Source organism: Macrobrachium nipponense, chromosome 1 (assembly GCF_015104395.2).
Source record: "Macrobrachium nipponense isolate FS-2020 chromosome 1, ASM1510439v2, whole genome shotgun sequence".
Classification (NCBI taxonomy): Eukaryota; Metazoa; Arthropoda; class Malacostraca; order Decapoda; family Palaemonidae; genus Macrobrachium; species Macrobrachium nipponense.
In genome coordinates, this window is record NC_087200.1 from 146,600,791 (window position 1) to 146,615,062 (window position 14,272).

Genomic DNA, 14,272 nt, shown 5'->3' on the forward strand with positions numbered 1-14,272 from the left:
ATATATATATATATATATATATATATATATATATATGCATATATATGCATGTGTGTAGATAACCTGTCTTGCTTACACACATATAAAGAGTTTGAAAATTGGATTTATGCATAGAGGTTGATGAAACAGAATAATTAACAAGCATAGAGTGAGAAGGTGAGTTTCAATACAAATGAGATACAGTCAGCGCATCTCAAACAGGTACAAGAAAATAGATTTCGTCAGACCTCAGTTGCCTCCATCACTCGAGTTTCTGTCGTAACTGACAAGCCCAGCTATTGTTCTTTCTTACCGTAGGGGAATTTCCGTACGTGCACCTCACTCGGTGCACTGTAGTCATTAGTACTTTGCAGTGTCCCCTCGGCCCCTAGCTGCAACCACTGTCATTTACTGTACCTCCGTTCATATCCTTCTTCTTCCATCGCACTTTCCACCTTCTCCTCCCAATAATTGATTCGTAGGGCAACTGTGGGTTTCCCTCCTGTTACACATTTGGAAGCTTTTTGCTGGCCATTTCCGTTTCAGCGTTGAATGAACCAATAGGTCCCAGCGCTTGCCTTTTGGCCTAAATTCTGTATTCTGTTACATGCTATCGTTCCTTCTTTCATGTTGCTGTTCAGCCTCTCTGACTGTTAGGTGCTCCTTAGTGTATCAGTGATGTTTCTTTCCTTTTTCACTTTTAGATCCTAGCTTGTATTTCATCTGCTTTGCTTTTTGCATATTTTTATCATGCTGTCCAACCTCTTCAACTCCTCCTTTTCACTGCCCAGAGCATTGAGTGGCTGAAAGTGTCCCAATGCTTGGCTTTATAGCCTATACTTCATTATTAGTAAAAAAAAATCGTAACCACTGTATAGATAAGAACAGAGAAAATTTTCATAAGTACTTAAGTCATATTTCGAATGTATTTTTAACGCATTTCTATAGTGTATTTCTGATGTGTATCGTGTTAATTAAGAAGAGCAGTCTACATTTACATTATGTATATAATATATATATATATATATATATATATAATATATATATATATATATATATGTGTGTGTGTGTGTGTGTGTGTGTGTGTGTGTGTGTGTGCAATACACGGCAGTAAATACTAGAAGAGAAATTAATACGGAGTGCCTACTGATATAGTAAGGGAAAACTACATTTTGACAACAGATTGACAGAACATCGAAACATCTTATTTAAAACACATTGACTAACTCTGCTGCATAGTTGCCTGTTCCAAGCGTAGATTTCGTTTTCGCAGTTAACAAGGTGACAGGAATTGAATGCATGAGCTTTTATGTATGAAGGTCCGGTGAACAATTACGTTCTGTAAACTACAGCTGAGTCAGGGATTTGTTCGACCTTGCACTATGCATTCATTAAAGAAGTGGGTAACCTACCTGCTCTACAATTGATTTTATAACATTACATAAAACATAGTACTACGCACGCCACACATCATGGAAGACCAGATGAAGCGGTGGGGCAACCAAAGTCACTGCACTGGCTAAGCGGTGAAATGGTCCTTGGATGGCTGGCGACTCGGTAACGAGATTGCTATCTTGGTCTATTGTTTTGAGAAGCAAGATGGAGTGGGACGGGAGTAACGTTGACTTTACACCGCAGTCGGAGGAAAGCATCCTCAGACAGCATGAGCCAGGTCTAAGAATCGCCCGATACCGAGAGTTCTGCCATCATGGTAAGAAGAATCGTCGTAAAAGCGGTTGGAGGTTTTGATCAACTTCAGGTAAGCAATCAAGTAAAAGAACCTTCCATGACTTACTCAAGGAGTGAAGAAATATAGGGTGTATGAAGCTAATGATGCGGTTGCAAGTCAATAGATTGCATCTAAGGGTTTGTGAAAAAATACGGCTTTTAGTCCAAGCAAATTAGTATTTTTAAGGGAAAAATTAATTAATCAGATTTTTATATTAGGCAGAGGTACTCCCCAAGGATCACAAAACAAAGAACCAAAAAGCTTTCCTCCATAAGAGGGGTCCAACCCCCTTTTTTGGGGGGAAAACTCTCCCTCCGAATATTGACAGATTTTTCTGCAAAGCGGTGCGCCGTAAGGATAAAAGGTATAGGGGAAAGGAAAGTAAAGAATTAAATTCTGCACAAGTTCATCCCTCTGTCATTTTGCTCTAAATATAGTTTCGACGCAAGTGAGGCCGAAAGTAGAGGATGAATTTTCGCCGAATTGTAAAAATGTGCATTTCGCCTTGACATATACTATACCGTTCAATTACTCTTAATTAAACGGCGCGTTTCGCGTAAGAGTGCTATATAGAGGACACTGCAGAATGAAGATTCTTCTTTCATTTGGTGACTTTGTTTTCCCCTAAATATTAAATTAATGACGCAAAGGAAACAAACAGGAAATTGTAAATTCCTAAAATGCAAATCTATTTATTGCATAACATAAAGTTTACAAGGAAAACTTTGTAAATAAAATTGTACGTTGCACATTTTTATTTCTTAATAATAGGTGATTATCATGTTTATTTCTTTTCAGAGCTGAATGGAATGATTTTCAAGAGTGAGTGAGTCACAGATTTACCATATGGCGTCAAGAGATGAGATTGAACTGTTTTTGCGGCCTTAAGACATTGAGTGAAGGTGGAATTGTGAAAGTGCAACAAGGCATCCATAACTTGTGACGTGTTAGTGAAATCCAAAAGACGGTAATCTAGAAATGGCACAGAATTTTGAAACTATTGAAGCTTCGGCACAAGAAATGTAGACATGAATATATTAAAGAGAAGAATTCAGCCAGAGATGTAAGAAAGAAAAGTGAAAATTCACCAGGAACACAATGTCCTTGAGATCAGAGGAAAAAGTAATTTCAAAAGTAACTCCTTGCTCTGTGGTGATGCATGTGGCATTGCTTCAGAAAAGAAAAGGAATGTGCACACGCGCAAAACAATTTGGGAAGTCCAGTTCTGCATTTAAATAAAGAAAAATTCAGACCTTGCCAAACAAAGAAAAGATATGAGTGGGGTGAGGAATATTCAAACGAGTTAACAGTGCCATATATCTTGCTGCCGAAGAAGCACGTAATCATGAAATGTGCTGCAAAGTGTTTTTACACGACGACATCGCCTTTGAAAGAGGCCGTCCGTCCAAAGGATGAATACTACGTATATTGACAGCGCTTTTGAAAAACTTTGTAGCTACACACATTGATGATTCCGAGGAATGTCAATTCTTGTTACATGATTTAGTGAGAAATCTTGAAGAAAATATTGAAAGGTAAGGTAATGAACGCTTATGGAGACCAAGTATCGTTATTTTCAAATGAAGAAAAGTCCAACAGCAGTTTTCTTCCGTGGCTCTGGACTAAAATTGATCATTACCTGGTATACAAAGAAAGGAGAGAAAAAAGTGAAGAATATGAAGGATTAAGAATTGTAAAAACTGCAGCAACAATAGTTCGCGAGGACATAACAACAAGTCCTTACAATACCACAGATTATCCAGATGATACGGACTTATGAAGAATGCTGACGATGTAGTTCTTGAAACATTGCGTGTAATATTAGACCTAGTTATTTAAAAGGATAAACTAGTGAAAAGGAAAACTAACAAAGAAATGTTCAGCAATTGCCCATGCAATAATTGCCGCAACGGGTCCAAGCAGGGCCCGAATATGGGGTGGAAGGGTAGGGTACCACTTTCCCAGGGCCTGGCAAGCGGTCGGGGGGGGCGGGGGGGGGGGGGGGGGGGGTTGGTTGACAGCCGCTTATTTATTTTAACTTTTCCTTTTAGAGAATAAGCAGAATCAAAGAATGAAGGACACTCAAGGACCCATGCTCCCCTAACGATTAGGTTAATTGAACAGGATGGCGGAATCACTTAGTGTTTCGGTCCTTTTCCGCCGTCACTAGAAATTAAATTCCTTTCTTACCAAACTCTGTTCACAACCACAAGCTAAGTCCACAATCAGTGGAATAGCTCTCAAATAATATCAAGAGTGCAAAAATCAATTCATAGGGGGAAACGAAACACCACAAAAACACTTAAATTTAATACAAAACATCAAGACAGAAGTTATTCCTGAACCTCGGAATACATATTTTAATGAAAACCAATCACCCTGAAATATTTATTACAAACTATATAAACCTAACGGTGGTTTCCCTCCTCCGTAACACTGGAGTTGTAGCCGTGATCTCTTTAATTGCTTATATGTCTCTGCGTCGAGACAAAAAGTGAGGTGGCGAAGTGGTGTATGTACGTCTATATAGATTTATGGTACTCCACAGGACCCATACATCAGCGATCCTACGTCCTCGAGGATGATCCTCCAGAAAACCCGGGAAATCCAAATCAAACCAGAGTCAAAGATCGCCTGAATATTCCAAAAATATGAATCACTTATACCTTGGCTAAGCGAGAGCCCCTCGACATTTACTGAGCCGAGGGTGAGGCAGGATGAAGAGTAATCCTTCAAGAATAACAGTATATCCAAGCAGGCGTTTCGTAGCAAATCCAACAGTCACCAGGAATAATAAGGCTCAGAGATCAACTGACTCCTTCAGACGAAAGCATCTCCGACACAGCCACGGTGACAGCACCACTCACTCACAAATATATGAAAACACAGAATGGTCATTAGTGGCAATTACCAAACCGACAAACCACCGGAAGGAGGAAAAACAAACTAAATGGATAATAGTTCTTATACATAACAAACAAACAAAAATAAAAAAATAACCAAGAATAAAATATCACAACAAAGTGACACTTAGGTAGACGTAATGGAGGGGCCCAGCTTTTATGCAAATACCCGGGCCTGAAAGGGTGATGCTTAGACCCTGCGTCCAAGATCATTTTTGTTGTTGTATATTGCTTGGTTTGGCTGTGGATTTGTTTCGGAAACCATCATCAGCAAAGCATCACGTTTGGGATTTCGTTCGGCATATAATGGAAACCAGATGTCGAGGGAAATTCATTTTGTCGGTTGTTTTTGGAAATACTGACTTTAATATTAAAACCTTTATTGGCAAAGGAACTTTTCATTCAGTGGGTGGAGTAAAGTGCACAACTCCAGCAAGAACTGTGCAAACTCAAGAAATCAGTAAATTGCAAAGAATTCCATTCTCAAACGAGATCGTAGTAGCTGTGCAGATTCAAATCAATGAGTATGGAAAAAAAACAAAAAGAGGTCATGAATGCCTCAAAACTGAAAATTGTGTTTTAACAGTGAAGCTCTAATGTGTTTCAACTCCAGCAACAAAGGATGTTTTATGGTTCTGTGGAAATTTTCCCCAAACCCAGTCCTTTCCCTCATTCTTGCAAATTCTTGCACTGCCTTTCATCAGACTTCCAAAAGTGTTTTGCGCGCGTGCACATTCCTTTTCCTTTCTGAAGCAATACCACTTGCATCACCACAGAACTAGCAGTTGCTTTTGAAATTTATTGTTTTCCTCTGATCTCACTTTTCTTTCTTGCATCTCTGGCTGTATTCTTCCCTTTAATATAGTCAAGTCTACATTTCTTGTGCCCCTCAATAGTGTCAACATTCTGTGGCATTTCTAGATTACCGTCTTTTTTTATTTCACTAATAAGCCTCAAATTATGGATGCCTTGTTGCACTTTCACAATTTCACCTTCACTTAATGTCTCAAAGCAGCAAAAACACTTGAATTTCATCTTGACGCCATAATAAATCTGTGGCTCATTCACTTTTGAAAATCATTCCATTCAGCTCTGAAAAAAACAAACATGATAATCACCTATTATTAAGGAATAAAAATGTGCAAAGTATAATTTAATTTACACGTTTTTCCTTTACATTTGAACTATGTTGTGCAATAAATAGATATGCATTTTAGAAATTTACAATTTCTGTTTAGTTTGTTTCTTTTGTGTCATTAATTTGATATTTAGAGGAAAACAAAGACACCAAATGAAATAGGAATCTTCATTCTACAATGTCATCTATAGCATTTTTACGCCAAATACATATTTTTACAATTCGACGAAAATGCGCCCTCTAATTTCTCTCTTACTTGAGTCGAAACTATAATATTTAGCGAAAAAAGACATGTAGATGAACTTGTGCAGAATTTAATTTTTTATTTTTCTTGTCCCCATACCTTTTCTCCGTGCGGCGCACCGATTTTGAGAAAAATCTGTTAATATGCGGAAAGCTACCTTCCGAAGGAGTCTGTCCCCCCCACCCCCCCTCCAAAAAAATGGGAGGCTGCGCCTCCTTATGGAGAAGAACTCCTTAGATCTTTGTTTTGTGACCTTTGAAGAGTATTTTTTCTAAATAAAATAAACTTATTATTTCCCCCCTCCTCTAATTTGCCTGGACTATTTGTAACATTTGTGAAGAACAGTAAGGCAGACGATACCCTGCGTTTGTTTCACTTTGTTTGGTTTTATATAAAGCCCTCCACAAGGATGATTCCCTCTCTGGCGGACCCTTGCTTGTTTTCAAAATAAGTTGCTTCTTATATTTAATAAATGTCTTTTCGTTTTTGCTCCTCAGTATCGTAGCTCCTTCAGAATAGGAGTCTTTAGTTCTCTTTTAAATTTACTCTCTTTTGCATGATCTTCACCACAGGCGGCATTTTGTTGTATAGTCTTTGTAAAGAATTTCATAAAAAAAATTCAAATTTCATGCAAACAAATATTGTCCACTACCGGAATTTTGTATACCTACAAGCAGATTTCCTGTGTGAGCTAGAAACAACAGCATTTATTTTCTAGCCATGTATAGTCTTTGTATTTTCCATAAAAAAAATTTCATAAAAAAAACTTTAAATTTTCATGCAAACAAATGTTGTCCACTGCCGGAATTTTGTATACCTACAAGCAGATTTCCTGTGTGAGCTAGAAACAACAGCATTTATTTTCTAGCTATGTATAGTTAAGACAAACCGATTTAAAATTCGAAAACATTACTGCTTTAAAAATCTTCACCGATATCCTGGCATTAGGCAAAGCAATAGCCACAGCTCTCCGACCTATGAAAGTGTGTTCCTGTCCCTTGTATGTTTTGGCTTCCTGTAAGACTAATAAGCGTTAATATCTGTCTTATTGTTTGAAATTAATTAATTTGTCAAATGTGTATCTAATTCCAATTCGAGATTTGCCACACTAGGGTGGAAGACACCGTTGAGGTCCTTTTTCAGCAAATATTGTTTCCCAGTTTATCTTACCTGACAGTGAATTAGGTACCCATTGTGGTCAGAACCGTTAAAGGACTGCGATGGATATATAATATATATATATATATATATATATGATATATATATATATATATATATATATATATATATATATATGTGTGTGAAGTGTGTGTGTGTATGTATGCATGTATATATATATATATATATATTATATATATATGTATATATATATATATATATATATATATATATATATATATATATATATATACATATAGATATATATATATATATATATATATCTATATATATATATAGATATACATATATATATAAAGGGTGTTTCGAAATTAGAGCCCCCCTCTACAGCATAAACTAAATTTGATATGGACAAAAACTAAAGTAATACAGAACCGGTATTTATTTAAGTTTCTCTCTGAGTATTTAATATTGTGTGTGGCCTCCATCTGCCTGTACAACAGCCTGCATTGTTGAGGGGTATGATTTCAGCAAATCGCAAAAAAGCTGAGACTCAAACTCCATTTCCCTGAGCACTTCGGTCACCTCTCTTCGCAGGTTGTCGAGGCTTGGCATACCATCATAGTTCACTGTGCACGCTTCAACACGATCCTGTAAGATACTACCAATGTTTTCACACGCATTAAGGTCATGGGGGTTACCTGGAAATTCACTTTATGAGAAGAAATCGATACCACTGTTTCGAAGCAGCTCCTGTGTGAAGAGCCTTGAAACATGGTGCCTTATCATGCAAAAATGTGACTTCTTCAACAGATAACACATTTTCAGGTCTTTGAGGAAAGGAAATACTCCACCAGTAAGCACAGTTTCTCTGAAGTATTCGCCATTCCATGACTGTCCTTTTTCTTTGATGCTCCACATTAACTTGTTGGCTGTGAAACATAAAAAAATTCTTAAACATTCAGGAAATTTCACAACTTGGCAATAGCGCATGTCATCGCTGATGTCATCCAACTTTGCAGCCCAACTGATGTCATTTTTATGATTTGGCTTCCTGACTGTGTAAATGAAGAATTCATCTGATGCGGCAACATGGAGAAAGTCAGCTTCATCCCAATCTTTAAGAAATGATCCACTAAACCATGCACGGTCCTCTCTCTGTTGCTGAGTGATATTGGGCTTGCTGATAACATGAAATGGCTTGATACCAGATTTTTTCAACTCACGATATACAGCACTATAACTTCTCTTCTTTCCCCTTTTTGTTTCTTTTTCAACCACCAATTTACGTAAAGACTTTCTTGGTCTACCCACTGCCTCAGCTATTATGTCTTTTTACTTCTGACAAAGGACTTCAGGCCTTCCAAGATTCTCACTCATTTTGTGATGACAGTCATATGGATTTTTGTTCCAGTTTCTTTTAACAAAGGATTCATCTCTTTTAATGTATTTAGCTATCCAGGAACGTGAAATGAAGGGTGTGCCAGCATCCCTGGCCCTCTGAAGGTTATATCCTGGATTCAGTCAATCCATTTGATTTCCTCCAAGTCGTTAGCCATGGCTGTATTTAACTCCGTCACTCAGTCTGAAAATACAAGAAATGTAAAATGAAAAACAGCTTAATAGAAACTTAAGATGATGTACATGGAGATAGGCTATAGCAGAAAACTTCATAACTTTTTCATTTGTTCTGTGGAGGGGGGGCGGGCTCTAATTTCGAAACACCCGGTGTGGTGTGTGTGTGTGTATATATATATATATATATATATATATATATATATATATATATACCTATACTGTTATTATAGTAATTGTACTTCTCACTATGTTAAATACAGGCTGCCAATGAAATTTCTCTTGGTGAAATTCCTGCCGTTAAGAAAACATTTTGTTTTAGACAATTGATGGATGAAATCATGTTTTCACGTGGCTGCTGTTAATGGCATTCTTTCACTGATCCGTAGCAATACTGTAGCTACTTATGCGGTGATGTCCATTTTATTCAAAAAAATTTTTTTTCTGATTATCTAATGTAAAATTTATCTCACCCATAAGGAATTTTGTACACTATTCTGCAGTCTTATGCAGGGCTGTTTCTTATTAAAGCTTTTATCCTGTATATAGCTGTAAACACCTTTTACCATATTTTCCTTGCATTTATTTTATTCAAGTATTCTAGTCACATGTAAACATATATCGGTATATATTTTTTATGAAACTGATTAATCACTCGAGTTCCCTCTTGTATTTTTTGTTTACATTGTGGAGCGCACGCATTCACATAGCAATATGTCGACTACAAGAAACGTGCATTTATGTAAATACTATATTGCATACTGCTAGTGGATTATTTTTATGACCAAAATCACTAAAATAAAGAAAGAAATGTTTGCAGAGCTGTGATATTAATAAAGGTTATCTCGCACCTCGAGACTGGATTTATTGTGAATTGCTTTAGTTACTTTTAAAAGATAGAATAATGTTCAAAGTATTTCATAACTCAACCTTCTATCAAATCAGGGCGTCCAAGATGCTTAAAAGATTTGTTTCCTTAAAAGAATCAACGAATGTTGTCAACAGGCTAGATACAGTTGGGTTTTAGTTATCTGAAGCAAGATGCACTCCGCGTATGGGTTAAATCACAGATATAGAGAGCTCTCCATATCTATGGGTTCAATTTTACAACCTGTAGATTTGCAGCCATAAGACTAAAGCAAACTTCCAGTTAATATTAGGAGTATAGGTCATAAATGTTTCGATACTTAATATTTTCTGAGTCCTATGATATTGTGGGAGTTACAACTGATAGATGATTCCCCGAATGTATCTGCTGACATTCGGGTTCCAGCAGAGCACCTTCGGTGGGGTGGGACCGGACATACCTACAAGCATAAAGTAAAAATGAACTTGGTATTACACCTACTACGCGCGCCCGCGAAATGTTTTCGTTCTGTCGCCCGAGAGCCGAGACATACCAGAAATGGGAAGTATAGAAATAAAGAACACATATGCAGCACTTGTGCAGTAGTAATTTTTTCACAGCAAAAACTATAGGAACCTATGATATATTGAAATTTAACATTATAAGTAGGAATAAAGAAGTAACAACTGCAGTTCCTAGGAAAAAGCAGCAAGTGATTTAATACATTTTTGTAATTTTGCCAGGGAACAGAAAAGGAAGAAGTGACATTGTTGAACTGCTCTCATATGAAGACACGTGAAATAGAAAGTTGTTGGTTATTGAAAGTAATATTGTAGAGGAAAAATGGAACACACGAAATGCTTATATTTTTAAGAAATAATTGAAAACTAAGAACATTTTTTTTTTACTCTGCTGCCAACGTACAACGGTATTAGGAATAACTTTGAATATGGGCAGCAGCAGCCATATCAGGAAAACAAAGAGGAACTAATATCTAACATCTTCATATTCACTGAGCCATCGAGAGAGAAACTGAAAATAATAACAGACTTTATTTTAAAAATATGTATATTTGGAGAAAATACAATTAACAGCTCAACCAAAACTAGCGAGCGTAAAGTGCCGTTGTATAGGGAAACATCACTGATGCTACTACTATTATTCCTGTGTTTTGGATTTCTCTGAAAGCCTGTGACTGTCAAAGTGATACCTAATTGTAGTAGTTATCCTGTTGTGGTTTCATCACGATCGGAAATACGAGGCAAAATGCTGTACCTAGAAGATTTCCTTGAAGTGATCGAACAAATTCCCCAAGAAATAAGAGATCGAACAACCGATTTACGTGAACTGGACCTGGGCATCCAAAACACTTCAGATCAGCTGGAAGAACAAATTAAGGTATTCTTCGGCAATGCGAAAAAAATGAGGCAACAAGATAGAGATGCAGAGTACGAGAAAATAAGGAAAGAATATTATAAACTGTTGGACGATGCAGATGAAAAAGTCAACGTTGCCACAAACATGCATGACCTGTTGGAAAGGTACATGAGGAAATTAGATCAGGAATTAGAAAAATTTAAGTGTGAACTAGAAGCGGATAGCCCGGGCATTACAGAAGTACTAGAAAAACGATCTTTAGAACTGGATGAACCCATTAGAGATAGTCAGAAGGAAAATCACTTTGGGGGGCTCAGCACACGGTCTGAAAGGAAACAGTCGTCTTCGGCTGCTTCCATGACAGTGAAGAAAGAAGAGAGGCTTGAGCCAAGTTTGTCTAGTGGTTTGTCAGTTTCGCCACCACCACCCTCCTCTGCTATATCATATACTCTGGGCCATATGGGTGCTGGCAGTAATGCGATTGCTGCGGCTGCATCGCAAGCAATAGCGGCAACGCAACAAATGCAACAGGGTCGTCGCACGGCGAGTCTGAAAGCATCGTACGACGCCATCACTTCAGGTGTCCATCCCACTGAGTTTTCAATAGGTAGTGAATTGGCAAATGCAGCCCAGACTGCCCTGGCTGCCTCAGCATTGCCCCAGGATACAACCAGTACATCTAACAATGGTGCAAGCAGTACAGGTTCAAATAGTACTAAAAAGCACAAGCGAAGGCATGGTGGATCTACGAGCAGTATAGTGGCGCCGGCAGTGATGGAGCCCTCACCAGCACCCTCTGAAGAGCTTTTGCAGGATGCCCTTATAGATCACAATTCTGATAATCCAGATTGGAGTTATGATCCAAATGAACCACGTTATTGTATTTGTAATCAAGTTTCGTATGGTGATATGGTAGCTTGTGATAATCCCAAGTGTCCTGTTGAATGGTTTCATTATCCTTGTGTTGGCATAACAGCTCCTCCAAAGGGTAAATGGTATTGTAGACAGTGTGCCTCAGCTATGAATAGGAGGGCAAGGAAATAAGTATAAATTTTTGGTTAGGCTAGCACAGGCTATGAATTATAATTGGAGAATTTTAATAGTTTTATAAGAAATGGAGTTTTATAAGAAGTAATGGTCTTATTCAAGCACTTTAATATGTAAACATTTTTGATTTAGCATAAGTACTGCCTAGGCCAAATACATTTCAGCATTTTAAGCCTTAGATTTAATATGAATCTTGAGTACCTCATTGTAGTCTAGTACCCACTGATAGATTTTTAAGGACATAGTAGAATTGTTAGTAGAAAATTTTATGCTGTCTTTGGAAAAGAGTCAGCCAAACTTAAGCCTAACTGCAGTCTAATGGCATTGATTCTGATTCTACATTTTGATATTTAAGTGTGGAATAATATAAAATGCTTAGCACTAGACCCATTGGTCAAACATACTGTTATGGTTATGGATTTCAGAATTGTTTATTAACCTATTAATTAATAGTAAGTAGTGCACTTTTTCTAAACTAAAAATGTAGTTGCTGTAGGCTATTATAAAATGTGTTAGAAGTGAGCACATCAAACTGTAGAATTTGGTGGAGTGCTGTATTTATTTTTCTGTATTTTTGGCTCATTAATATACAGTGAATAAGAGTATGTAATATGTGAATATTATGAGGATGAACTTTTAATCCTGCCTCTTGTCTCTTATGTTTGAGTCTTTGACTTGTACACTGAAAGTAATTGTAGAATTAACCAGAGAATAGATTACTGTTAAGTGCTGTAAGTGAGTTTTGTAGGACTCTACAAAAAAATAAAAGTAATTAGTATATACTGAGGAGTGTATGTTCTGTATCCTTGACTTACAATGATAGTGTAATCAGTATTACTGTACAGGAGTAATACAGTTTTTGGTTGTTGCAGTTTAGGGTTTTTACTTGAAATATGTATAAAAAACATAAATACTGTTCTTGTAATTTATACAGTACTTAATTTTGTCGTTGTTCTTTAGCTGTAATGGCAGATGTGCCTTTTCACTTTTAACATTTTTAGAAGAAAACTAATGTACAATATTTTGTATATGTATATATATATACACACACACACACACACATATATATATATATATATATATATATATATATATATATATATATATATATATATTAGCCTCATAGCTTTAGATCCTCTTACTATTTATAAGGTCATTACGTATTCACTACAGTATAATTGTATTACTCTTTTTGTACATGTGATGCTACTACATATACTACGTACAGCTTGCAAAATTCAGAGAGTTTATAATTAACCCTCACTTTTGTTGAAATTACATATGTAAAACTATGGGATATTTTTTCAGTTGTATACTGTAGATTTCTTTGATTCTGAATGTTTAATGTTTGATTATCATATTGCAATGCACCACCTGAACACCTGAATTAGCCCTGGTCACCTGACCGGCCCAAACAACACCCCACAAAAATTACCAACACTTAAGTAAAATTTTAATTGCCAGCGCTACCAGTGCTGCAGGTAAACATTGTTACCAAGTCACCTGTCCGTGGTTGGCGGCGCTGCTGCCAGCCGCCGGCCGACATTGACTACTCCCGTCAATCGCTTTTTGTTCGCTCGCCTGTCAAGACGTTTCTTGCAGCATGCGAACCTTTGGTCACAGCCCAACCCCCTACTGCGTTATTGGATAAGATTGTTGACGCCTTTTGCTTGTTTTGGATTTCGCCTTGGCTTTTCTCTGCTTGATTGATGATAATGGTCTCGGACCATAAAATGGACTCAATTGCAAAGGATCTTCCCCCAGCTAAGACTCTTCCAGACCATCCCAACAAAGATGCAGCAACTCATTGCTCCTGTACCGCCTGCAAACAGAGGATGAGTACACTCAAATACGACCGACATTCCTTGTGTATTTCATGTAGGGAAATTCAATACAATATAGGTCGTAGATGTGATGAGTGCAAGGACAGGTCTAGGGAATAGGTGCAGGCATACATTAAGCATAGGAAACCTCTTGTTTCAAAGAGTAAAGGTAGGGTAGCTTCAGGGACTAAACCCAAGGTAGAGGAAGCTAGTGATTTAAAGTCAGTACTGTATAAGAAGTTTGAGGATAGATTAACATCAAATATGTCTGGTTTATTTACTACACTGATGTCAAAGTTGCAGGACGAGATGAAAGTTAGCAATAGGGAACAATTTACTAACCGCTCTCTTCCAGCTCCCCTGCCTGTTCCAGAACCAGCCCTGATGGGTGGCGGGGGTCATGGAGGTCCAAAAACTGAAAGGGTAGGAACTACCATCCCCCCTGGCGAGGAGCAGGCAGTGTCCGTAGCAGAATTCCCTTATTCCCCTGA

The 14,272-nt window shown here is 37.4% G+C and overlaps 2 protein-coding genes across 2 annotated transcripts in view; both read left to right on the forward strand.

Moving 5' to 3' along the window:
* The first annotated feature begins 1,624 nt into the window (after nt 1–1,624).
* Nucleotides 1,625–14,272, forward strand: part of LOC135218966 (synaptic vesicle membrane protein VAT-1 homolog) — a 104,792-nt gene continuing 92,144 nt past the window's right edge. Inside the window, 1 exon segment of the mRNA XM_064255403.1 lies at nt 1,625–1,738. Within this exon segment, the coding sequence (XP_064111473.1) occupies nt 1,688–1,738 (51 nt within the window). The 5' untranslated portion in view covers nt 1,625–1,687.
* Nucleotides 10,677–12,744, forward strand: LOC135219728 (inhibitor of growth protein 3-like). The gene has a single exon (XM_064256735.1). It carries the CDS (start codon nt 10,801–10,803, stop codon nt 11,953–11,955), a length of 1,155 nt encoding a protein of 384 aa, XP_064112805.1. The 5' UTR covers nt 10,677–10,800; the 3' UTR covers nt 11,956–12,744.

Bases quoted from the DNA above. Each gene is read 5' to 3' on its own strand.
- LOC135219728 (XM_064256735.1), top strand. From the start codon at position 10,801: ATGCTGTACCTAGAAGATTTCCTTGAAGTGATCGAACAAATTCCCCAA.